The following is a 26,905-nucleotide window of genomic DNA, read 5'->3' as shown; positions in this document are numbered from 1 at the left end:
ATTTCTGTCATGGAGTTGAGGCATTGCTGACTGTTCACTTTAGTAGATATTGTAGCCTTCCTGAAAGATGCATGATGAGACAGTTCTAATAACTATATAGGTGAAGTTACACTTGTCCAAATGAGTCCTCTAAGAATACGTAGCACTGAATAGGTCATCTATTTCTTTCTTTTTTATTGTCTGTTTGTGAATTTCACATCATGCATTCCAATCCTACTGATCTCCCTGTTTCTTTGTATCTGCCCTTTGTGTTTGCAACTTCCTCGACAAAAGAAAATAAAATAAGATAGAATTAAAAACAAAATCTTGTTTTAGAAGCTGCAGTATGTCACACATCTTTTTTGTCCACACATAACCTTTTGTCCATACATCTTTACTTACAAACGTCCATTGCAATGAGTCATTGGTCTAGTTCAAGACCTCTGACTTCTGCTACTTTATCTATACTGGATTCTCACAGGATATCCTGTTGTTCGCCATGTGTCATGCACGTACTGCAGTTTTGGATCTGTCTGACAGGCTCTGTCATCCCTTTGGCAGATCATAGATTGGGTAGATGTTGGGGTGGGCCAACTCACAGCCCTGGATCTGGGCCTGAGGACACCTATTTCTTACCAAGTTGGGATGACTGCTGCAAAATCCGTGAGATTTTGTTTTTGTTATATTTTCATCTAGGGTGTGACAGATAAAATTCTTTTATATGAAAGGACCCTATGTTGGGAAGAGCATAAAAAGATGAGAAAGCTAACATGCTCACAATCTGCTTATTAGAGATTGCTGTCATAGTGTATTAGCAGTGCTAACTACCACATGATCCCAGAATCCAAACATAGAAGAGGTTGGTCTTTCAGATGTTGTAGTTTGGCCCAGAGATGAACTGCTCCCATAGCTCTATGTACCCAAATCCTGTGGGAGAGAGAGAGCTGTACTCTCAGAAGTGTAGAAAATACTGAGAGCTCAGGGGAGACTTCCAGTTCTGCTCACATTCCTGGCCCAAGAGGAACCTGCCTACTACCCTCTGGATACAGTAACCTAGAAGCAGTCAGGGGCAGGACCCTTTGAGTCTCTGCCTAATTCCAGAGCTGAAAGTCAGTTACTGGGAGCAGTGCCAAACCTGAGGGTAGATGTAAGACCAACCCTTCTGCTCTAAGTGACCCATCTGGAGGCTTCAAGACACAAAAACCCAGGAGTACCTCTCTGTTCCCAGACCTGACTGAAAGAAAACAGTTCTATAGGAGTGCTGACACACAGGCTTACAGTGTGTCATTATCTGTGATGTCACCATCAGAGAGAGCAAGACAAGTTACCACCAGAGACATACCTGAGGGGTGGGGAAAGTACAGGAACCCAAGCAACAGAAACCATGACTAATTGACATCATCAGAGCCATGCTCTCCCACCAAACCAAATAATGGATATCCAAGCACACCAGAAAAGCAAGATTTGGATTGAAAAATCACATCTCATGGTGATGTAGAGGACTTTAAGAAGGACATAAATTACTCCCTTAAAGAAACCCAGAATAACACAGGTAAACAAGTAGAAGGCCTTAAAGAGAGCACATAAAACTCCCTTAAAGAATTACAGGAAAACACAACCAAACAGGTGAAGGAATTGAAAAAGAACCAATCGGGATTTAAAAATGAAAATAGAAACAATAAAGAAATCACAAAGGGAGACAACCCTGGAGATAGAAAACCTAGGAAAGAGATCAAGAGTCATAGACACAGCATCACGAAGAGAATAGATGAGATATGGAAAAGAGAATCTCAGGGGCAGAAGATGCCATAGAAAACATGGACACAAACATCACAGATAATGTAAAACTCCAAAAGCTCCTAACCCAAAACATCCAGGAAATCAGGACACAATGAGATGATCAAATCTAAGGATAATAGATATAGAGTAGAGCAAAGACTCTCTTCTTAAAGGGCTAGTAAATATCTTCTACAAAATTACTGAAGAAAGCTTCCCTAAAAAAAGAGATGCTTATACACATACAAGAAGCCTCCAGAACTTCAAATAGATTGGGCCAGAAAAGAAATTCCTCCTATCACATAACAGACAAAACACCAAATGCACAAAAAATATTAAAAGCAGTAAGGGAAAAAGGTCAAGTAACATATAATGGCAGATGAATCAGAATTACACCAGTCTTCTCACCAGAGACTATGAAAGCTAGAAGATCCTGCGCAGATGTCATACAGACCCTAAGAGAGCACCAATCCCAGCCTAGGCTACTATATCCAGCAAAACTCTCTATTAACATAGATGGAGAAACCAAGATATTCCATAACAAAACAAAATTTACACAATATCTTTCCACAAATCTAGCCCTACAAAGGATAATAGAAAGCTCCACCACAAGGAGGGAAACCGTACCCTAGAAAATGGAAGAAAGTAATCTCCTTGCAAGGGAACCAAAGTAAGAGAGTCTCACAAACATAACTTCACCTCTAACAACAAAAATAACAGGAAACAACAATCACTATTCCTTAATAACTCTTAACATGAATGGACTCAATTCCCCAATAAAATGGCATAGACACAGATTGGATACATAAAGAGAACCCCACATTTTGCTGCATAAAGGAAACACACCTCAGTGACAAAGACAGTACCTCAGTGTAAAAGGCTAGAAAACAATTTTCCAAGCAAATGATCCAAAGAAATAAGATGGAGTAGCCATACAATTATGGAATAAAATTGACTTTCAACCCAAAGTTATCAAAAATATAAGGAAGGACAGTTCATACATCAAAGGAAAAATCCAACAAGATGAACTCTCAATCCTAAATATCTATGCTCCAAGTGCATTCATAAAAGAAAACTTACTAAAGCTCAAAACACACATGGACCTCACACAATAATAGTAGGATGTTTCAACACCCCACTCTCATCAATGGACAGACCATGGTAACAGAAACTAAGCAGAGACATAGAGAACCTAACAGAAGTCATGCACCAAATGGATTTAACAGATATTTAAAGAATTTGTCATCCTAAAACAAAAAGATATACCTTATTTTCAGCACCTCATTGTACGTTCTCCAAAATTGTCACATAAGTGGTCAAAAAACAGGTCGCAACAGGTACAAGAGGAGTGAAGTAATCACATGCATCCTATCAGACCACCATGGAATAAGGCTGGTCTTCAATAACAACAAAAACGACAGAAAGCCCTCATATACATGGAAGTTGAATAACATTCTACTCAATGATAACTTGGTCAAGGAAGAAATAAAGAAAGAAATTAAATACTTTTTAGAATTTAATGAAAATGAAGGCACAGCATACCCAAACTTATGTGAGACAATGAAAACAGTGCTATGAGGAAAACTCAAAGCTATGAGTGCCTCCAAAAAGAAACTGCAGAAAGCATACATTAGGAGCTTGACAGTACACCTAAAAGCTCTAGAACAAAAAGAAACAAATATACCCAAGTGGAGTAGAAGGCAGGAAATAATCCAACTGTGGGCTGAAATCAACCAAGTAGAAACAAAAAGAAGTATACAAAGAATCAACAAAACCAGGAGCTCATTCATTGACATAATTATCAAGATAGATAAACCCTTAGCCACACTAAGAAGAGGACACAGAGAGTGTAACCTAATCAAGAAAATCAGAAATGAAAAGTGAGACATAACAACAGAAACTGAAGAAATTAAAACAAGCATCTGATTGTATGACAAAAGCCTGCATTCAACAAAACTGGAAAATCTGGAGGAAACGGAAACTTTTCTAGACAGATACCAGGTTCGAAAATTAAATCAGGATTAGATAATCCATCAAAACAGTCCCATAACTCCTAGAGAAATAGAAGCTTTTATTAAAATCTCCCAACCAAAAAAAGCCCAGGACCAGATGGGTTTAGTGTAGAATTCTATCAGAACTTTATAGAAGACCTCCTACAAATACTGTCCAAATTACTTCACAAAATAGTAGCAGAAGGAGCACTAACCAATTCCTTCTATGAAGCCACAATTACAATTATACTTAAACCACACAAATTCTCAACAAAGAAAGAGAACTTTAGACCAATTTCCCTTATGAATATTGAGGCAAACACACTCAATAAAATTCTAACAAGCGAAATCCAAGGACACATCAAAACAATCATCCATCATGATCAAGTAGGCTTCATTGAAGGGATGTAAGGATGGTTCAATATATGGAAATTCATCAACGTAATCCAGTATGTAAACAAACTCAAAGAAAAAAATACTTGATCATGTCATTAGATGCTGAGAAAGCATTTGAGAACATCAAACATCGCTTCGTGTTTAAAGCCTTGGAAAGATCAGGAATTCAAGGCCCATATTTAATCACAGTAAAAGCAATATACAGCAAACCAGTAGCCAACACTAAACTAAATGGAGAGATACTTGAAGCAATCCCACTAAAATCAGGGACTAGACAGGCTGCCCACACTGTCCCTACTTATTCAATATAGTACTTGAAATGCTAGGCAGAGCACTCAGAAAACAAAAGGAGGTCAAAGGGATACAAATCAGAAAAGAAGAAGTCAAAATTTCACTATTTGCACATGATATGATAGTATATTTAAGTGACTCCAAAAGTTCCACCAGGGAACTACTCAGCCTGATAAACAACTTGAGCAAAGTGTCTCAGTATAAAATGACCTCAAACAAATCTGTACCCTTCCTTTACTCACAGGATAAACAGGATGAGAAAGAAATTAGGAAACTACACCCTTCACAATAGTCATAAATAACACAAAACACCTTGGTGTGACTCTAATGGAGCAGGTGAAATATCTGTATGACAAGAACTTCAAGTCTCTGAAGAAAGAAATTGAAGAAGATCTCAGAAGATGAAAAGACTTCCCATGATCATGGATTGGCATGGTTAATATAGTAAAAATGCATTTTTGCATTTTGCCTAAAGCAATCTACAGATTCAATGAAATTCCCATCAAAATTCCAACTCAATTCTTCATATAGATAATAAGAGCAATTTGCAAATTCATTTGGAATTACAATAGCCCAGGATAGCAAACACTATTCTTAACAATAAAAGAACTTCTTGGGGATTCAGCATCCCTGACCTCAAGCTGTATTACAGAACAATAATGATAAAAAAAACTGTATGGCATTGGTACAGAGACAGGCAGGTAGATCAATGGAATAGAATTGAAGACCCATAAATGAACCAACACACCTCTGGTCACTTGATCTTTCACAAAGGAGCTAAAACCATCCAGTGGAAAAAAGATAGCATTTTCAACAAATGGTGCTTGTTTAACTGGAGATCAGCATGTAGAAGAATGCAAATCAATGCACTCTTAACGCTTATACAAAGATTAAGTCCAAGGTGATGAAGGACCTCCACATAAAACCAGATATATTCAAACTAATAAAAGAAAAAGTGGGGAAGAGTCTTGAACACATGGGCACTGGAGAAAATTTCTGGAACAAAACACCAATGGCTTATGCTCTAAGATCAAGAACTGACAAATGGGACCTCATAAAATTGCAAAGCTTCTGTAAGGCAAAGGATACTGACAATAGGACAAAACAGCAACAAACAGATTGGGGAAAGATCTTTAACAATCCATATTCTGGTAGAAGGCTATTATCCAATATATGTAAGGAACTCAAAAACTTAGACTCCAGAGCACCAAATAGCCCTATTAAAATGGGGTACAGAGGTAAACAAAGAATTCTCACTTGAGAAATATCAAATGGCTGAGAACCTAAAGAAATGTTCAACCTCCTTAGTCATGAAGGAAATGCACATCAAAAAACCCTGAGACTGTATCTTACACCAGTCAGAATGGCTAAGATCAGACACTCATGTGACAACAGATACTGGTGAGGATGTGGAGAAAGAGGAACACTTTTTATTGTTCATGGGATTGTAAGCTGGTATAACCACTCTGGAAAGAAATCTGGAATTTCCTCAAAAAATTGGTCATTGTACTACCTGAAGACCCAACTATACTATTCCTGGACATATACCCAAATGTTGCTCTAACATACAACAAAAGCCCATGTTCCATTATGTTCTTAAAAGCTTTTTTTTATAATAGCCAGAACCTGGAAAGAACCCAGATGCCCTTCAACAGGGGAATGAATACAGAGGATGTGGTACATCTACACAATTGAGTACAACTCAGGTATCAAAAACAATGACTTCATGAAACTCATAGGCGAATGGATGGAAATAGCAAATATCATCCTTAGTGATTTAACCCAATCACAGAAAACATACATGGTATGTACTCACTGATAAGTGGATATTAGCCCAAAAGCTTGAATACCCAAGATACAATCCACACACCACATGAAGCTCAAGAAGAAGGATGACAAAAGTGAGGATGCTTCAGTCCTTTTTAAAAGGGGAAACAAAAATTTTCATAGGAGGAAAAGATATAGAGGCAAAGTTTGGATCAGAGACTGAAGGAATGGCTAATCAGAGCCTGCCCTACCTGTGGATCCAGCCCATATATGTACAGCGACCAAAACTAGACAATATTGTTGAAGCCAAAAGTGCATGCTGACAGGAGCCTGATATAGGCATCTCCTGAGAGGTTGAGCCAGAGCATGACAAATGTAAAGGTGAATGTTAGCAGCAAACATTAACTGAGAAAGGGTCCTCATTGAAGAAGTTAGAGAAAGGATTGAAGGAGCCGAAGGGGTTCACATCCCCATAAGAACAACAATACCAACCATCCAGAGGTCCCAGGGACTGAACTACTACCCAAAGAGTACACATGGACAGACCAATGACTCCAGCTGCATATGTAGCAGAGGATGGCCTTGTTGGGCACCAATGGGAGAAGGCCTTGTTCCTGCCAAAGCTGCCCCCCGCCCAGTGTAGGGGAATGTCAGGGTGGAGAGGTGGGAAGCGGGGATGTTTGTGGAGGGGAACTCGAATATAAGAAGGGGAGGGGGATGAGATAGGAAGCTTATGGACTCAAAACCGGGAAACGAATAACATTTGAAATGTAGCTAAAAAAATAAAGAAAAGAAAACACCATTAAAAAAGATGCTGTAAAAAAAAAGATGCTGTAGTTTGTTAGGTTAGAGAAGTAGCAGAAGAGGAAAAGGACACTTACAGAATATTGGTGTGAATGTAAATTTACTCAGACAATATGGAAATCATTGTGAATGTTCTCAAAAGAGAATGACTACATAATCAGCTATATCACTGGTGTGCTTGTGTGTGCATATGCAGAGTGTGTGTGTAATTGTGAAGTTTGTGTGTGTGTGAGTGTGTGTGTGTGTGTGTGTGTGTGTATGCATTCATTCATGGAATACAAGGATGGAACATTAGGTATAAAATACAGGTAATTTATTGGATTTGTGTTCTCTTTTGTATGTATATGGTATATACATGGGTACATATTGTATAGAAAGGTATGCATATACAGATGTGTGAATGTATGTTAGAGAGATCATAGACTACATCATTTGTCTTCCTCCATATTTTGTATTGTTTTAGATAATGTCCTCCCTCCTTTCTCAAGGTCCACCTCTGCTCTTAAGGCTCTATTATTCTAGTAAATGGCACATTATTGTTTAGAAAACATCTCTCTTCCAACCTGGAGCTCCTTGACTGCCTAGCCCTAGCTTGCTTGTAAGCCAGAGATTCTCTCACCTCTACTTCTGAGTGATGGCTTGCAATCCCATAGGCATACCCTGCACTTGCTGTGCTTGCTGGCACGCTGAGCTCAATCTGGATCTTGAGTTTGTGTAACAGATACTTTACTGACTAAGCTATCATTCCAGCTCTGGTGAGAGTCTTGAAAGTGAACTTGAGTAGCAACTTAATGAATTAGGTGACCTCTGAAGTCTCATTAATAATAATGTACTAAACTAGAGTGGGACACCAAACCTGGCTCTGACATTTTTCAAAGTTAATAAATTGATTTGTAGTTTAATTTTTATTCTTCAAAGCTTCGTACATGCAGATTTTAAATTTTAGTTCTTTTTAAAATCCTCTATTTCTGTTGTTCCCATCTAGTTCAGCTGAAACCATTGAACAGGGGCTTAAAGAGATGCTGGACCAAATAATAAGACATATCTGTCAAGAAACAGAGAACCGATATGTGGAAAGGAACTGACACAAAACTACTCAAGAAATAAGCTTTGTTCAGAGAGAGGTGATCCATATCCACAAGGAGTGGGGCAATCACTAGACCTTGACGTCAGAGAGCATCACATCATGCCAGAGGCAGCATGATGGGGCTGTAAGTTTGGGGGATTAAAGATATCATGAAATTGCTACAAGAGTCAACTCAAAGAGTAGGAGAGATAGCTACCATCGACCTGTCTTAAAAACAAACAAACAAAACACAACAGAACCAAACCAAAACCAACTGACACAAGAAACAAGTCTTAAAAACAAGCAGTCGTTTCTGGGGGAGGTGTGCATCAGTGTAGTTTGTTTGTAATGGCCGAAAAGCTGAAGCACATCTAGGGATTTCTGGTGTGAAGACAGTCTAGAGCAGCACAGTGGGAGAGGAGGACATCATCTGATGGCCCGTGTACTAACAATACCCAAATATGGTTGTGGGCTTCCCAAGGGAGAGTCTTCTCTGTCTTTGCAACCAGTTTATTTACTATTTGGGCAGCTCCAAAAGCAGTTTTAGAAAGGAAAAGATAGGAGATGTTTTACATACTTTTGGTACTATGTAAACAGAGTTTATTTTCGTCTTTGTACCTGTTTGAGAGGTTTCTAGAAAGCAGATGTGGTCTCTGTATAATTTTGGTTTTATCAGTGGTGCTTTAAGCTTCCTGACTCCATCAGTAGGACCAGGAAACCAGATCCAGAACGAAAGTTCTGTTTCTCTACCATGTTCTCCTTACATGGCCCTGTAGTTTCCTTGTCTTTCTATCTAGCCCCAAGGAAGATGACTGTAGTCTGCATGGAAGATGAACAAGAGTGTGCAATTTGGGTTTCAGTGGTTTATTGAGCAATTAAATGTATTCTTAGATGTATATCTCATTCACACAGAGTCCAGGAATTTAAATATCTGGATGCAGAGGCTGAGGCTATTGGCTTCTGTGTGTGAGCCATAGCCTAGTGTGTAGCACCCTCTAGGCTCCTCAGGTCCCCAGTTTCAAAAAATCTCACAGCAATTAACCCCTATTGGAAAGTTAGTGAAATAAATATGTAGACACGAATCCAGAAGAACTTGAACCATTGCGTAGTGGTGTAGATGTGAGCAGACATGGTGAAGCACGTAGGATCTGTGCTTCCTCTAGGCTATCTGCTCAGCCCACTGGCTTGGGATCCCATTGGCTTTTCCTGCTAGCCTGAGTTCATATATAAACATGCATAGTTGAGGCCTTGAGTACTCAGTCCTATCTCAGCTACTCTTCATACCTAGGAGATCACTGCCATGGGGAAGAATATCCTGCTCCTTCTGCTGGGCCTCTCATTTGTGATAGGCTTCCTGCAAGGTGAGATCATGGCAGATGGTGCCATCAAGCAGACAATCTGTCAAAGGGTATTGGGTTTTGGGAGGTGAGGAGTAAGATACTAGACTGGACTACTTTTATAAGTGACTTCACCCTTCATTTCTGTGTTCTCACACCACCTTCCTTCCCTGCCCTTTCTTGTACACAGTAGGGACCTCTCCAGTCCCTCTTCTTCTTTGTCACAGCTCTGGTCCTGGTGTCCTTTCTCCTAGTACTTCAGCTTTCCTCCTCAGGTTTTAAGAAACTAATATTCTCAATTCTTCCAGCTGACGTGTGCACAGGTCTATATTTGCATTGAAAATAATGCTGGAAGGTCCTTGACAGGATGCAGATAATGATGTGATGGGGAGCACCTGTCTGGTCATAGGTGGTAAGCTCAAGCTCCTACAGCAGAGCTCTGATCTTCCTCCCTACATCCCTGTCCATTCACATTTGAGTGTGGGAAAATCTGGCTCTTCTTAAACCTTTCCTAGGCTTCAAGATCATGGATCACCCTGTAGGGCTCAGCTCAGCATACACACAGATCTTTGTTTGGTCACTGTTGATTATTCATTGACTATAGCCATAAGATAAGCTGGCTTCAATCTGGTTAATGAGTGAAACTCTTACTCTTGATTTTTGCCTTGTAGCTCTGAGATGTTTGGAGTGCGATATGTTAAACTCGGATGGAATTTGTGAGAAAGGAAACTCCACCTGTGAGGCTAAAGAGGACCAGGAATGTGGCATACTGGTAGTTTCTCAAGGTGGGTCAAGTCTGGGAGACTTCAGGGTGATCCTGTTTGCTGCTGACAAATGAAGTAGCACTTGCTGCACTCCTGGGACAAAGCAGAAACTGTGGGGGACTGTGTTTCTGTGTAAACTCAGGGCAAGGCTCTTTTGTACTTGGTACTGGTTGTCTTCTGTTCTTGGCCAGATGAAGACACATTTTTGAGGGGGGAGTCTCTGCATGGTCTTGAGAAGTTCTCTTGGGATGAGAGCATTTGAATTGTAAAATTCTATTCAGCAGTTTTGGGGATGGGAAACATTCCTGCTGGCCGAATTACAGGTTGATTGACGGTAACTACAGTAACTTCAATGTAGCTGGCATAGATTACACTGGGGAGCATGACTCTCCTCAATTATTGAGATTCCGATTTCACAACTGTTTGTGTTTCTCTGTTGCTTTCCTTCATATACAGGTGTTGATATCCTCTTTGGGATGCAAGATTGTTCTTCTCACTGCTTAAATAAGACTTTCCACCATTATAATCTAACACTGGATTTTACATGTTGCCACGACCAATCACTCTGCAATGAGTTTTAGAGGCCAGGCTACTTCTTGCTCAATTCTGCTGCAGGTGAGCCCTTCCCCCTTCCTTGTGCTCTCATAACCTCACAACATCTGTTCCCTGAACTGACCAAGTCCTGACACCTGCCTGTAGTCAGCATCCATTGCTGATGTGTCAGCAGTTCAGGTAGGGACAGAGAGCTGATCTCTGCTTCCCACTGCCCAGTGCTTCCCTCTTCTAGATACTTCTTCCTTCCTTTGCTTCCTCCATAGTTCCATCAATAAGTGACATTCATCACCTTTATCAACACTGGTTTTTATCCTAGTGAATAAGACAGATCTCACACCTGCCCTTTATGAACCTTCAGATTATTGATGCCTCTTTTGCCAAGGTTGCAAGCCAATATTTTTAGTTCCAGTACATATCTGTCATATTAAATATTAATAAATAAAGCCCAGTGCAGGTTACTTCCCACTTCAGTGGGTTATGTTTCCAAATGAAAGGCACATGCACAAGTGCACAAGCTTTTATATTTCAATATGCCTTAAAGAGCACAATAGCCGGGCCACTGCCTAACCTCCATTCAGTTAATCCTGACTTATTACTTACTAATTAGTTAGCCAGTGACTGCTTTCTTCAACCCAGCCTACAACACTTAACAATCTATACAAAATTTGAAAGAACCCATGGCTTTAATATTTAATTGGGTCAGAAACATCATATCCTAATAAGTCTAGATATGTCACAGACACATCCAGAGAGGTGTTTGAGGAATGCCTTGAACATCCTGATACAATAAAGTTTACAGTTAATATTAGCCATTACATGGGCTGAGGTCACTTCAGCATCACAGCATCTAATTCTATTTTGTGTATGCATTGAAAGACTGTCCAGTTTAGCTTTTCCTAGTAAATACATAATTTGAAGTTGATGTCGTTGGCACCATTACTTTTATATTTTTTCCAGCACATGCTTACTCAACTGACAAAATACAGATAATACTGTCCACAGGAAACATGACTAGTAATCCCATCCCACACTGCCGAGACATAGCTTGTTTACCTGTTCAGGCTTTAAAATCATTAATAAATTCCAAAGCTTTACATCATTAATAAATTTCAAAACTTTAAAATCATTAATAAATTATGATGTATATTTATATGTATTTACATGTGACTATGTATATACAAATATTAAAATCATTGTAACTTCGCTTTTCAGTGCTGTTCCTTGAATCCTGGCAATGGAGCATGTCAGCGAGCATTCTACTATTGACTTGTCTTGAAGCCGATACCTTGTCTTTCCATCGTATGGCTTAGATGTCTTTTGTAGTCTACATTTAACTTACTCCATTGTATTTGATGCTCTTGCATTCATTGTATACCTTTAAAGTTTTTCATCAATCCTTCAGAGTTGTCTAGATTACTTTCTATTACATAATATTTGCATTTATTTATTTTGTGTGTCTTTCTATATTGTCATTCCATGACACATGTTGAAGTCCAAGATGAACCTTTATGACTCAGTACCATTTTTCTACCATGTTAGTTCTGTAGGTTGAACTCAGTAGTCAGACTTAGTGGTATTCATACAAGTGGTGGTGGGGGGGTGTCAATGGGTACAGTTATTTGTCACTAAGCCTGGTGATCTGATTTCAGTTCCTCAGACCCACATGGTAGAAGGAGTAAACGGATCTATTCATGTTTTTCTCTGACCTCCATGTAAAGAACATTGCAGGATGTGTATACACCCCCCCACTCACCATTGAAACAGACAGATACACAATTAATGTAGTAAAAAAATACAACTACAGCATTCTTTATCCCTCGCCACATTCCTTCCTCTACCCTACCCTTCCATTCTCCTCCTCATTTAACTTGTATTCTAATTTTCCTCCTGGAATATCCTTTTCCCATGACGCTTTACTAATTTCTTGATAGTTGTAGGTATTCCAAGCAGACTAAACATGTCTGAAGAATCAAAGCTCACCCCCCAATGAGAGAAAATAAATACCAAGGAAATAAAAATGCCATTCATAAATGGGTAACTGCAATGAATAGTTTTCAAAAGTGATGAGGAGGAGGAAGAGGAAAAGAGGAGGAGGAGGAGAATAAAAAAGGAAGATAAGGAGGAGGAGGAAAGAAAAAAAGAAATGGAAATGGCTAGTAATTATTTTTTAAAGTGCTCCAGACTAGGTGGCAGTGATAAATTTCACTAGGAATGGGAAATAGAATAGATAGTTTTTAATGAACAAGAAGATGTACTTCTAGAATGTGAAGATCAAATTAGGAGGGGGAAGTCAGAGTTGGCAAGGGAGGGAATACTGGGAGAGATAGCTAAACTAAGGGCCCTCTGAGAGGTCACGTGGAAACCTGTTATAGTAGAAATTTCCTATAATATATACATATATGGAAGTGAGCTACATGAAATTGCCAAATACTGGGGGAGACAGCTTCAAGTGGACATCTCTCATCACCAAATAAAGCTTCCAGTACTGGGAGTAGGTTATACAATTGCGTTGTTAGACAAAGGGCTCCAATGGTGTGGTGATCTTAATGAAAATGGTCCCTATAGGCTCATATGGAGTGGCACTTTTAGGAGGTGTGCAGTTGTTAGAGTAGTTATGGCCTTGTTGGAGAAAGCATGTCACTGGGGATGGGCTGTGAGGTTTCAAATGCTTAAGGCAGTCCCAGAATCACTCTTTCTTCCTGCTGTCTGCCAATCCGAATGTAGGACCACTGCCTTCTCTGGCATCATATCTACCTTTACACTGCCATGCTTCCCACCATGATGATACTGGATTAAACTTCTGAATCTGTTTAGGTAGGAGCTGATGCAGAAGCCATAGAGGAGTCCTGCTTATTGGCTTGCTTGCTTAGACTGTTGTTCTTTTTTTTTTTTTTTTTTTTATTAACTTGAGTATTTCTTATATACATTTCAAGTGTTATTCCCTTTCCCGGTTTCCGGGCAAATCCCCCTCCCCCCTCCCCTTCCTTATGGGTGTTCCCCTCCCAACCCTCCCCCCATTGCCGCCCTCCCCCCATAGTCTAGTTCACTGGGGGTTCAGTCTTAGCAGGACCCAGGGCTTCCCCTTCCACTGGTGCTCTTACTAGGATATTCATTGCTACCTATGGGGTCAGAGTCCAGGGTCAGTCCATATATAGTCTTTAGGTAGTGGCTTAGTCCCTGGAAGCTCTGGTTGCTTGACATTGTTGTACTTTTGGGGTCTCGAGCCCCTTCAAGCTCTTCCAGTTCTTTCTCTGATTCCTTCAACGGGGGACCTATTCTCAGCTCAGTGGTTTGCTGCTGGCATTCGCCTCTGTATTTGCTGTATTCTGGCTGTGTCTCTCAGGAGCGATCTACATCCGGCTCCTGTCGGTCTGCACTTCTTTGCTTCATCCATCTTGTCTAATTGGGTGGCTGTATATGTATGGGCCACCTGTGGGGCAGGCTCTGAATGGGTGTTCCTTCAGTCTCTGTTTTAATCTTTGCCTCTCCCTTCCCAGCCAAGGGTATTCTTTTTCCTCATTTAAAGAAGGAGTGAAGCATTCACATTTTGATCATCTGTCTTGAGTTTCGTTTGTTCTAGGGATCTAGGGTAATTCAAGCATTTGGGCTAATAGCCACTTATCAATGAGTGCATACCATGTATGTCTTTCTGTGATTGGGTTAGCTCACTCAGGATGATATTTTCCAGTTCCAACCATTTGCCTACGAATTTCATAGACTCGTTGTTTTTGATAGCTGAGTAATATTCCATTGTGTAGATGTACCACATTTTCTGTATCCATTCCTCTGTTGAAGGGCATCTCGGTTCTTTCCATTTTCTGGCTATTATAAATAAGGCTGCGATGAACATAGTGGAGCACGTGTCTCTTTTATATGTTGAGGCATCTTTTGGGTATATGCCCAAGAGAGGTATAGCTGGATCCTCAGGCAGTTCAATGTCCAATTTTCTGAGGAACCTCCAGACTGATTTCCAGAATGGTTTTACCAGTCTGCAATCCCACCAACAATGGAGGAGTGTTCCTCTTTCTCCACATCCTCGCCAGCATCTGCTGTCACCTGAGTTTTTGATCTTAGCCATTCTCACTGGTGTGAGGTGAAATCTCAGGGTTGTTTTGATTTGCATTTCCCTTATGACTAAAGATGTTGAACATTTCTTTAGGTGTTTCTCAGCCATTCGGCATTCCTCAGCTGTGAATTCTTTGTTTAGCTCTGAACCCCATTTTTTAATAGGGTTATTTGTTTCCCTGCGGTCTAACTTCTTGAGTTCTTTGTATATTTTGGATATAAGGCCTCTATCTGTTGTAGGATTGGTAAAGATCTTTTCCCAATCTGTTGGTTGCCGTTTTGTCCTAACCACCGTGTCCTTTGCCTTACAGAAGCTTTGCAGTTTTATGAGATCCCATTTGTCGATTCTTGATCTTAGAGCATAAGCCATTGGTGTTTTGTTCAGGAAATTTTTTCCAGTGCCCATGTGTTCCAGATGCTTTCCTAGTTTTTCTTCTATTAGTTTGAGTGTGTCTGGTTTGATGTGGAGGTCCTTGATCCACTTGGACTTAAGCTTTGTACAGGGTGATAAGCATGGATCGATCTGCATTCTTCTACATGTTGCCCTCCAGTTGAACCAGCACCATTTGCTGAAAATGCTATCTTTTTTCCATTGGATGGTTTTGGCTCCTTTGTCAAAAATCAAGTGACCATAGGTGTGTGGGTTCATTTCTGGGTCTTCAATTCTATTCCATTGGTCTATCTGTCTGTCTCTGTACCAATACCATGCAGTTTTTATCACTATTGCTCTGTAATACTGCTTGAGTTCAGGGATAGTGATTCCCCCTGAAGTCCTTTTATTGTTGAGGATAGCTTTAGCTATCCTGGGTTTTTTGTTATTCCAGATGAATTTGCAAATTGTCCTGTCTAACTCTTTGAAGAATTGGATTGGAATTTTGATGGGGATTGCATTGAATCTGTAGATTGCTTTTGGTAAAATGGCCATTTTTACTATATTAATCCTGCCAATCCATGAGCATGGGAGATCTTTCCATCTTCTGAGGTCTTCTTCAATTTCTTTCCTCAGTGTCTTGAAGTTCTTATTGTACAGATCTTTTACTTGCTTGGTTAAAATCACACCGAGGTACTTTATATTATTTGGGTCTATTATGAAGGGTGTCGTTTCCCTAATTTCTTTCTCGGCTTGTTTCTCTTTTGTATAGAGGAAGGCAACTGATTTATTTGAGTTAATTTTATACCCAGCCACTTTGCTGAAGTTGTTTATCAGCTTTAGTAGTTCTCTGGTGGAACTTTTGGGATCACTTAAATATACTATCATGTCATCTGCAAATAGTGATATTTTGACTTCTTCTTTTCCGATCTGTATCCCCTTGATCTCCTTTTGTTGTCTGATTGCTCTGGCTAGAACTTCAAGAACTATATTGAATAAGTAGGGAGAGAGTGGGCAGCCTTATCTAGTCCCTGATTTTAGTGGGATTGCTTCGAGTTTCTCTCCATTTAGTTTAATGTTAGCAACTGGTTTGCTGTATATGGCTTTTACTATGTTTAGGTATGGGCCTTGAATTCCTATTCTTTCCAGGACTTTTATCATGAAGGGGTGTTGAATTTTGTCAAATGCTTTCTCAGCATCTAATGAAATGATCATGTGGTTTTGTTCTTTCAGTTTGTTTATATGATGGATCACGTTGATGGTTTTCCGTATATTAAACCATCCCTGCATGCCTGGGATGAAGCCTACTTGATCATGGTGGATGATTGTTTTGATGTGCTCTTGAATTCGGTTTGCCAGAATTTTATTGAGTATTTTTGCGTCGATATTCATAAGGGAAATTGGTCTGAAGTTCTCTTTCTTTGTTGTGTCTTTGTGTGGTTTAGGTATAAGAGTAATTGTGGCTTCGTAGAAGGAATTCGGTAGTGCTCCATCTGTTTCAATTTTGTGGAATAGTTTGGATAATATTGGTATGAGGTCTTCTATGAAGGTTTGATAGAATTCTGCACTAAACCCGTCTGGACCTGGGCTCTTTTTTGGAAGACCTTTAATGACTGCTTCTATTTCCTTAGGAGTTATGGGGTTGTTTAACTGGTTTATCTGTTCCTGATTTAACTTCGATACCTGGTATCTGTCTAGGAAATTGTCCATTTCCTGAAGATTTTCAAATTTTGTTGAATATAGGTTTTTATAGTAAGATCTGATGATTTTTTGAATTTCCTCTGAATCTGTAGTTATGTCTCCCTTTTCATTTCTAATTTTGTTAATTTGGACGCACTCTCTGTGTCCTCTCGTTAGTCTGGCTAAGGGTTTATCTATCTTGTTGATTTTCTCAAAGAACCAACTTTTGGTTCTGTTGATTCTTTCTATGGTCCTTTTTGTTTCTACTTGGTTGATTTCAGCTCTGAGTTTGATTATTTCCTGCCTTCTACTCCTCCTGGGTGTATTTGCTTCTTTTTGTTCTAGAGCTTTTAGGTGTGCTGTCAAGCTGCTGACATATGCTCTTTCCTGTTTCTTTCTGCAGGCACTCAGCGCTATGAGTTTTCCTCTTAGCACAGCTTTCATTGTGTCCCATAAGTTTGGGTATGTTGTATCTTCATTTTCATTAAATTCTAAAAAGTTTTTAATTTCTTTCTTTATTTCTTCCTTGACCAGGTTATCATTGAGTAGAGCATTGTTCAATTTCCACGTATATGTGGGCATTCTTCCGTTATTGTTATTGAAGACCAGTTTTAGGCCGTGGTGGTCCGATAGCATGCATGGGATTATCTCTATCTTTCTGTACCTGTTGAGGCCCGTTTTTTGACCAATTATATGGTCAATTTTGGAGAAAGTACCATGAGGAGCTGAGAAGAAGGTATATCCTTTTGCTTTAGGATAGAATGTTCTATAAATATCCGTTAAGTCCATTTGGCTCATGACTTCTCTTAGTCTGTCGACATCACTGTTTAATTTCTGTTTCCATGATCTGTCCATTGATGAGAGTGGGGTGTTGAAGTCTCCCACTATTATTGTGTGAGCTGCAATGTGTGTTTTGAGCTTTAGTAAGGTTTCTTTTACGTATGTAGGTGCCCTTGTATTTGGGGCATAGATATTTAGGATTGAGAGTTCATCTTGGTGTATTTTTCCTTTGATGAATATGAAGTGTCCTTCCTTATCTTTTTTGATGACTTTTAGTTGGAAATTGATTTTATTTGATATTAGAATGGCTATTCCAGCTTGCTTCTTCTGACCATTTGCTTGGAAAGTTGTTTTCCAGCCTTTCACTCTGAGGTAGTGTCTGTCTTTGTCTCTGAGGTGTGTTTCCTGTAGGCAGTAGAATGCAGGGTCCTCATTGCGTATCCAGTTTGTTAATCTATGTCTTTTTATTGGGGAGTTGAGGCCATTGATATTGAGAGATATTAAGGAATAGTGATTATTGCTTCCCGTTATATTCATATTTGGATGTGAGGTTATGTTTGTGTGCTTTCATTCTCTTTGTTTTGTTGCCAAGACGATTAGTTTCTTGCTTCTTCTAGGGTATAGCTTGCCTCCTTATGTTGGGCTTTACCATTTATTATCCTTTGTAGTGCTGGATTTGTAGAAAGATATTGTGTAAATTTGGTTTTGTCATGGAATATCTTGGTTTCTCCATCAATGTTAATTGAGAGTATTGCTGGATACAGTAACCTGGGCTGGCATTTGTGTTCTCTTAGGGTCTGTATGACATCAGTCCAGGATCTTCTGGCCTTCATAGTTTCTGGCGAGAAGTCTGGTGTGATTCTGATAGGTCTCCCTTTATATGTTACTTGACCTTTTTCCCTTACTGCTTTTAATATTCTTTCTTTATTTTGTGCGTTTGGTGTTTTGACAATTATGTGACGGGAGGTGTTTCTTTTCTGGTCCAATCTATTTGGAGTTCTGTAGGCTTCTTGTATGTCTATGGGTATCTCTTTTTTTAGGTTAGGAAAGTTTTCTTCTATGATTTTGTTGAAGATATTTACTGGTCCTTTGAGCTGGGAGTCTTCACTCTCTTCTATACCTATTATCCTTAGGTTTGATCTTCTCATTGAGTCCTGGATTTCCTGTATGTTTTGGACCAGTAGCTTTTCCGCTTTACATTATCTTTGACAGTTGAGTCAATGATTTCTATGGAATCTTCTGCTCCTGAGATTCTCTCTTCCATCTCTTGAATTCTGTTGGTGAGGCTTGTATCTATAGCTCCTTGTCTCTTCTTTTGGTTTTCTATATCCAGGGTTGTTTCCATGTGTTCTTTCTTGATTGCTTCTATTTCCATTTTTAATTCCTTCAACTGTTTGATTGTGTTTTCCTGGAATTCTTTCAGGGATTTTTGCGATTCCTCTCTGTAGGCTTTTACTTGTTTATTAATGTTTTCCTGTGCTTCCCTAAGTGTGTTCATGTCTTTCTTGAAGTCCTCCAGCATCATGATTAAATATGATTTTGTAACTAGATCTTGCTTTTCTGGTGTGTTTGGATATTCCATGTTTGTTTTGGTGGGAGAATTGGGCTCCGATGATGGCATGTAGTCTTGGTTTCTGTTGCTTGGGTTCCTGCGCTTGCCTCTCGCCATCAGATTATCTCTAGTGTTACTTTGTTCTGCTATTTCTGACAGTGGCTAGACTGTCCTATAAGCCTGTGTGATAGGAGTGCTGTAGACCTGTTTTCCTCTCTTTCAGTCAGTTATGGGGACAGAGTGTTCTGCTTTCTGGCGTGTAGTTTTTCCTCTCTACAGGTCTTCAGCTGTTCCTGTGGGCCTGTGTCTTGAGTTCACCAGGCAGCTTTCTTGCAGCAGAAAATTTGGTCTTACCTGTGGTCCCGAGGCTCAGGTTCGCTCGTGGGGTGCTGCCCACGGGCTCTCTGCAGCGGCAGCAACCAGGAAGACCTGTGCCGCCCCTTCCGGGAACTTCAGTGCACCAGGGTTCCAGATGGTCTTTGGCTTTTTCCTCTGGCGTCCGAGATGTGTGTGCAGGGAGCAGTCACTTCTGGTTTCCCAGGCTTGTCTGCCTCTCTGAAGGTTTAGCTCTCCCTCCCACGGGATTTGGGTGCAGAGAGCTAGACTGTTGTTCTTATAGAACCTAGACCACAAACCCAAGGATGGCACTGGGCCCTCCTCCACTGATAACAAATTAAGAAAATGCCCTACAACTGGATCTTTTGAGGTGTTTTCTCAATTGATGCTTCTTCCTCTCCAATGACTTTAACTTGTGTTACCTTGACATATAACCAGCCAGTACAGTAACCAACCAAAATCTGATTGGATTTAAGGCCTACTTCATGAGATAGAATCCATATCCAATGTTGCTTGGGTGGCCAAGAATCTGAGATCAGATGTGCTAGAGGCCTAGGGGAATCCCAAATACTACTGTGCTGCAAAGGACACAGCAGTAAAATAAGTAAAGGCATTCTACCACCAGAGACCATTATTTCTGCAGCAGATGGGAACACAAACAGAGATATGCAAGTAGATAACATTCAAAGAGCGAGAGACCATGAAGCACTCAGTCCTAAGTGGGATGTTTCTATCAATTTCTTCTCCCCAGGGCACAGGCACTCTATGGAAGAGGATGTAGTAATAGTGTAAGAGCCAGAGGGGAGAGAGGACACCAAAAAAAAAACAAGACCCTCAAGAGGATCTATGCACAATAGAACTCACAATTCTGGCAGTATGGACAGGGCCTCATAGGTCCTCACCAAAATGGGTCCTGGAGATGAAAGAAATGGACATATGTCCTCATCCTTAAACTAGACACTATCTGCAATTGATAGCCACTTGTAAATTAACAATTATTTTGTCAAAGAAATCTAACTTGGAAACAAATCATATTTTTCTCTTTTTTTTGCATTAAAAAATTGGATGTTATTTACATTTCAAATGTTACCCCCTTTCCCAGGTTCCCCTCTGGAATCCCCCTATCCCACCTCCTCTCCCCCTGTTTCTATGAGGGTGCTCCCCCACCCCCTCCTTCACACCTCCCAGACCTAGCATCACCCTACACTGGGGCATCAAGCCTTCACAGAACCAAGGGCATCTCCTCCCATTGATGCCCAAGAAGGCCATCCTCTGCTACATATGTGGCTGGCTTCATGTGTACTCTTGAAACGAACCGCTTAAATTTTTTAAAATTTATTAATTAAATTGTCTTTACTTATTCATGTCACCCCTCACATAGTCCTTTTCCCCCTCCCCTCTCCTCCTCCTCCTCCTCCTCCAGGCAGGTGGCAGGCCTTGGGCATCTCTCCCCTCCCTGGCACTTCAAGTCTTTTCAAAGCTAGGCATTTTCTTTCCAACTGAGGCCAGACAAGGCAACCCAGCTAGTAGAACACATCACATGTATAGGCAACAGCTTTTGGGGTAGTCTCTGCTCCAGTTGTTCAGAACCCACATGAAGATCAAGCTACACCTCTGCTACATATGTGCAGGGAGGAGTATATTCTTTGGTTGTTGGTTCAGACTCTGAGAGCCCCAAGGGTCTAGGTTATTTGATGCTGTTGGTCTTCTTGTGGAGTTCCTATCCCATTTGGGATACACAATCCTTCCTCCTATTCTTCCCTAAGAATCCCCAAGCTCCAACCACTGTTTGGTTGTGGGTGTCTATATCTGTCTGCTTCAGTTGCTGTGTGGAGGCTCTAAGAGGATAGCCATACTAGACTCTTGTCTGCAAGCCTAACAGAGTATCATTAATAGTGTTAGCAATCAGTGCTTGTCCGTGGGATGGGTCTCAAGTTGGGTGGTGATTGGTTGGCCATTCTCTCAGTCTTTGCTCCCTCCCCCATGTCTGTATTACTTGTAGATAGGGTAAATTTTAGGTTGAACGTTTTGTAGATGGGTTGGTGTCTCCATTGCTCCACTGGAGTTCCTGTCTGGATACAGGAGGTGACCTCTTTAGGTTCCATTATCCCCAGTGAAGTGAGTCACAGCTAAGGCCACCCTCATTAATTGTTGGGTGCCTCCCTTGTCCCAGTCCACATCTCATCCTGGAGATGCCCACCACCTCCTCACCCCTGTCAGTTGCAGATTTCCATTTCTTTTCATGTTCATCTAGCCATCTCTCCTGATTTCCCTACATCTGATACCAAATCCTCCATTCAGGTCCCAAGTGTAGTAAGTACCTGGACCTCACAAGATGCTGGAACACACACAAACACACACACACACACACACACACACACACACACTCACTCACATGTTATAGGTAGAATTAAGCACATTTGTAAGAAAAATTTTTCTTAAATGTACGTTTATTTTTTAAGTTTTCTTTTTTCTTCCATTTTATTTAATTGGATATTTTTTATTTACATTTAGAATATTATTTCCTTTCCCAGTTTCCTGTCCATTAGCCCCCTAGTCCCTACCTCTCCCCTTCTATATGAGTGTTCCCCTCCACATCCATTCCCCATTACCTCACCCTAAACAAGTCACTACACTAGGGGTCCAACCTTGGCACAACCAAGGGCTTCCCTTCCACTGGTGCCCCAACAAGGCTACTTACTGCTACATATGAAGTTGGAGCCCAGGGTCAGTCCATGTATAATCTTTGGAAGTGGAATGGTTTAGTCCCTAGAAGCTCTGGTTGGTTGGCATTGTTGTTCTCATGGGGTCATAAGCCTATTCAGCTCTTCCAGTTCTTTCTCTAATGTCTCCAATGGGAGTCCTGTTCTCAGTTCAGTGGTTTGCTTCTGGCATTCAACTCTGTATTTGACATATTCTGGCTGTGTCTCTCAGGGGAGATCTATCTCCAGTTCCTGTCAGCATGCACTTCTTAGCTTCATCCATCTTATCTAGTTTTGGTGGCTGTATATATGTGGGCCACATGTGGGGCAGGCTCTGAATGGCCATTCCTTCAGTCTCTGGCCTAAACTTTGCCTCTCTATCTCCTCTATGGTCATTTTTGTTCCCCTTTTAAGCATATACATTTTGGCCTTCCTTCTTGAGTTTCATGTGGTCTGTGCATCTTGGGTAGTTCAAGCATTTGGGCTAATATTCACTTATCAATGAGTGCATACCAAGTGTGTCTTTGTTGTATGTTGGAGCACCTTTTGGGTCTATGCCCAGGAGAGGTATAGCTGGGTCCTCAGGTAGTGCAATGTCCAATTTTCTGAGGAACCTCCAGACTGATTTTCAGAGAGGTACCAGTTTGCAATCCCACCAACAATGGAGGAGTGTTCCTCTTTTTCCACATCCTTGTCAGCATCTGCTGTCACATGAGTTTTTGGTCTTAGCCATTCTGACTTGTGTGAGGTGCAATCTCAGGATTGTTTTGATTTGCATTTCCCTGATGACTAAGGACTTGAACTATTCTTTTTTTTAAATTTATTTAATACTTAATAATAATTCTTTGGTTTCCGGGCAAACATCCCCCTCCCCTCTCCCCTTCCTTATGGGTGTTCCCCTCCCAACCCTCCCCCCATTGCCGCCCTCCCCCCCACAGTCTAGTTCACTGGGGGTTCAGTCTTAGCAGGACCCAGGGCTTCCCCTTCCACTGGTGCTCTTACTAGGATATTCAATGCTACCTATGAGGTCAGAGTCCAGGGTCAGTCCATGCATAGTCTTTACGTAGTAGCTTAGTCCCTGGAAGCTCTGGTTGCTTGGCATTGTTATACATATGGGGTCTCGAGCCCCTTCAAGCTCTTCCAGTTCTTTCTCTGATTCCTTCAACGTGGGTCCTACTCTCAGTTCAGTGGTTTGCTGCTGGCATTCGCCTCTGTATTTGCTGTATTCTGGCTGTGTCTCTCAGGAGAGATCTACATCCGGCTCCTGTCGGTCTGCACTTTTTGGCTTCATCCATCTTGTCTAATTGGGTGGCTGTATATGTATGGGCCACATGTGGGGCAGGCTCTGAATGGGAGTTCCTCCAGTCTCTGTTTTAATCTTTGCCTCTCTCTTCCCTGCCAAGGGTATTCTTGTTCCCCTTTTAGAGAAGGAGTGAAGCATTCACATTTTGATCATCCGTCTTGAGATTCATTTGTTCTAGGCATCTAGGGTAATTCAAGCATTTGGGCTAATAGCCACTTATCAGTGAGTGCATACCATGTATGTCTTTCTCTGTTTGGGTTAGCTCACTCAGGATGATATTTTCCAGTTCTAACCATTTGCCTACGACTTTCATAAAGCCGTTGTTTTTGATAGCTGAGTAATATTCCATTGTGTAGATGTACCACGTTTTCTGTATCTATTCCTCTGTTGAAGGGCATCTGGGTTCTTTCCAGCTTCTGGCTATTATAAATAAGGCTGCGATGAACATAGTGGAGCACGTGTCTTTTTTATATGTTGGGGCATCTTTTGGGTATATGCCCAAGAGAGGTATAGCTGGATCATCAGGCAGTTCAATGTCCAATTTTCTGAGGAACCTCCAGACTGATTTCCAGAATGGTTGTACCTGTCTGCAATCCCACCAACAATGGAGGAGTGTTCCTCTTTCTCCACATCCTCGCCAGCATCTGCTGTCACCTGAGTTTTTGATCTTAGCCATTCTTACTGGTGTGAGGTGAAATCTCAGGGTTGTTTTGATTTGCATTTCCCTTATGACTAAAGATGTTGAACATTTCTTTAGGTGTTTCTCAGCCATTCGGCATTCCTCAGCTGTGAATTCTTTGTTTAGCTCTGAACCCCATTTTTTAATAGGGTTATTTGTCTCCCTGCGGTCTAACTTCTTGAGTTCTTTGTATATTTTGGATATAAGGCATCTATCTGTTGTAGGATTGGTAAAGATCTTTTCCCAATCTGTTGGTTGCCGTTTTGTCCTAACCACAGTGTCCTTTGCCTTACAGAAGCTTTGCAGTTTTATGAGATCCCATTTGTCGATTCTTGATCTTAGAGCATAAGCCATTGGTGTTTTGTTCAGGAAATTTTTTCCAGTGCCCGTGTGTTCCAGATGCTTCCCTAGTTTTTCATCTATTAGTTTGAGTGTATCAGGTTTGATGTGGAGGTCCTTGATTCACTTGGACTTAAGCTTTGTACAGGGTGATAAGCATGGATCAATCTGCATTCTTCTACATGTTGCCCTCCAGTTGAACCAGCACCATTTGCTGAAAATGCTATCTTTTTTCCATTGGATGGTTTTGGCTCCTTTGTAAAAAATCAAGTGCCCATAGGTGTGTGGGTTCATTTCTGGGTCTTCAATTCTATTCCATTGGTTTATCTGTCTATCTCTGTACCAATACCATGCAGTTTTTATCACTATTGCTCTGTAATACTGCTTGAGTTCAGGGATAGTGATTCCCCCTGAAGTCCTCTTATTGTTGAAGATAGTTTTAGCTATCCTGGGTTTTTTGTTATTCCAGATGAATTTGCAAATTGTTCTGTCTAACTCTTTGAAGAATTGGATTGGTATTTTGATGGGGATTGCATTGAATCTGTAGATTGCTTTTGGTAAAATGGCCATTTTTACTATATTAATCCTGCCAATCCATGAGCATGGGAGATCTTTCCATCTTCTGAGGTCTTCTTCAGTTTCTTTCTTCAGTGTCTTGAAGTTCTTATTGTACAGATCTTTTACTTGCTTGGTTAAAGTCACACCGAGGTACTTTATATTATTTGGGTCTATTATGAAGGGTGTCGTTCCCCTAATTTCTTTCTCGGCTTGTTTCTCTTTTGTGTAGAGGAAGGCAACTGATTTATTTGAGTTAATTTTATACCCAGCCACTTTGCTGAAGTTGTTTATCACCTTTAGTAGTTCTCTGGTGGAACTTTTGGGATCACTTAAATAAACTATCATATCATCTGCAAATAGTGATATTTTGACTTCTTTTCCGATCTGTATCCCCTTGACCTCCTTTTGTTGTCTGATTGCTCTGGCTAGAACTTGAAGAACTATATTGAATAAGTAGGGAGAAAGTGGGCAGCCTTGTCTAGTCCCTGATTTTAGTGGGATTGCTTCAAGTTTCTCTCCATTTAGTTTAATGTTAGCAACTGGTTTGCTGTATATGGCTTTTACTATGTTTAGGTATGGGCCTTGGATTCCTATTCTTTCCAGGACTTTTATCATGAAGGGGTGTTGAATTTTGTGAAACACTTTCTCAGCATCTAATGAAATGATCATGTGGTTTTGTTCTTTCAGTTTGTTTATATAATGGATCACGTTGATGTTTTTCCGTATATTAAACCATCCCTGCATGCCTAGGATGAAGCCTACTTGATCATGGTGGATAATTGTTTTGATGTGCTCTTGGATTCGGTTTGACAGAATTTTATTGAGTATTTTTGCGTCGATATTCATTAGGGAAATTGGTCTGAAGTTCTCTTTCTTTCTGGGTCTTTGTGTGCTTTAGGTACAAGAGTAATTGTGGGTTCATAGAAGGAATTCGGGAGTGATCCATCTGTTTCAATTTTGTGGAATAGTTTAGATAATATTGGTATGAGGTCTTCTATGAAGGTTTGATAGAATTCTGCACTAAACCCACCTGGACCTGGGCTCCTTTTGGCTGGGAGACCTTTAATGACTGCTTCTATTTCCTTAGGAGTTATGGGGTTGTTTAACTGGTTTATCTGTTCCTGATTTAACTTCGGTACCTGATATTTGTCTAGGAAATTGTCCATTACCTGTAGATTTTCAAGTTTTGTTGAATATAGGCTTTTATAGTAAGCTGTGATGATTTTTTGAATTTCCTCTGGAACTGTAGTTATGTCTCCCTTTTCATTTCTAATTTTGTTAATTTGGACGCACTCTCTGTGTCCTCTCGTTAGTCTGGCTAAGGGTTTATCTATCTTGTTGATTTTCTCAAAGAACCAACTTTTGGTTCTGTTGATTCTTTCTTTGGTCCTTTTTGTTTCTACTTGGTTGATTTCAGCTCTGAGTTTGATTATTTCCTGCCTTCTACTTCTCCTGGGTGTATTTGCTTCTTTTTGCTCTAGAGCTTTTAGGTGTGCTGTCAAGCTGCTGACATATGCTCTTTCCTGTTTCTTTCTGCAGGCACTCAGCGCTATGAGTTTTCCTCTTAGCACAGCTTTCATTGTGTCCCATAAGTTTGGGTATGTTGTACCTTCATTTTCATTAAATTCTAAAAAGTTTTTAATTTCTTTCTTTATTTCTTCCTTGACTAGGTTATCATTGAGTAGAGCATTGTTCAATTTCCACGTATATGTGGGCATTCTTCCCTTATTGTTATTGAAGACCAGTTTTAGGCGTGGTGGTCTGATAGCACGCATGGGATTATTTCTATTTTCTGTACCTGTTGAGGCCCGTTTT

General features: G+C 40.5%; 1 protein-coding gene across 1 annotated transcript; it reads left to right on the top strand.

Annotated features, from left to right (window-relative positions):
- The first annotated feature begins 9,329 nt into the window (after positions 1–9,329).
- Sslp1l1 (secreted seminal-vesicle Ly-6 protein 1-like 1) lies at positions 9,330–20,406 on the top strand. Its single transcript, NM_138537.3, is given in 5 exon segments — positions 9,330–9,431; positions 10,079–10,192; positions 10,628–10,786; positions 11,939–13,593; positions 19,774–20,406. Coding segments are annotated over 3 exon segments (300 nt in total). The 5' UTR covers positions 9,330–9,370; the 3' UTR covers positions 10,753–10,786; positions 11,939–13,593; positions 19,774–20,406.
- The last annotated feature ends 6,499 nt before the right edge of the window (positions 20,407–26,905 follow it).

The sequence above is a fragment of the Rattus norvegicus genome, chromosome 8, assembly GCF_036323735.1.
Source record: "Rattus norvegicus strain BN/NHsdMcwi chromosome 8, GRCr8, whole genome shotgun sequence".
NCBI classification, from domain to species: domain Eukaryota; kingdom Metazoa; phylum Chordata; class Mammalia; order Rodentia; family Muridae; genus Rattus; species Rattus norvegicus.
Note: the sequence above shows the minus strand (reverse complement) of the source record. Positions and strands in the feature narration are given on the sequence as shown.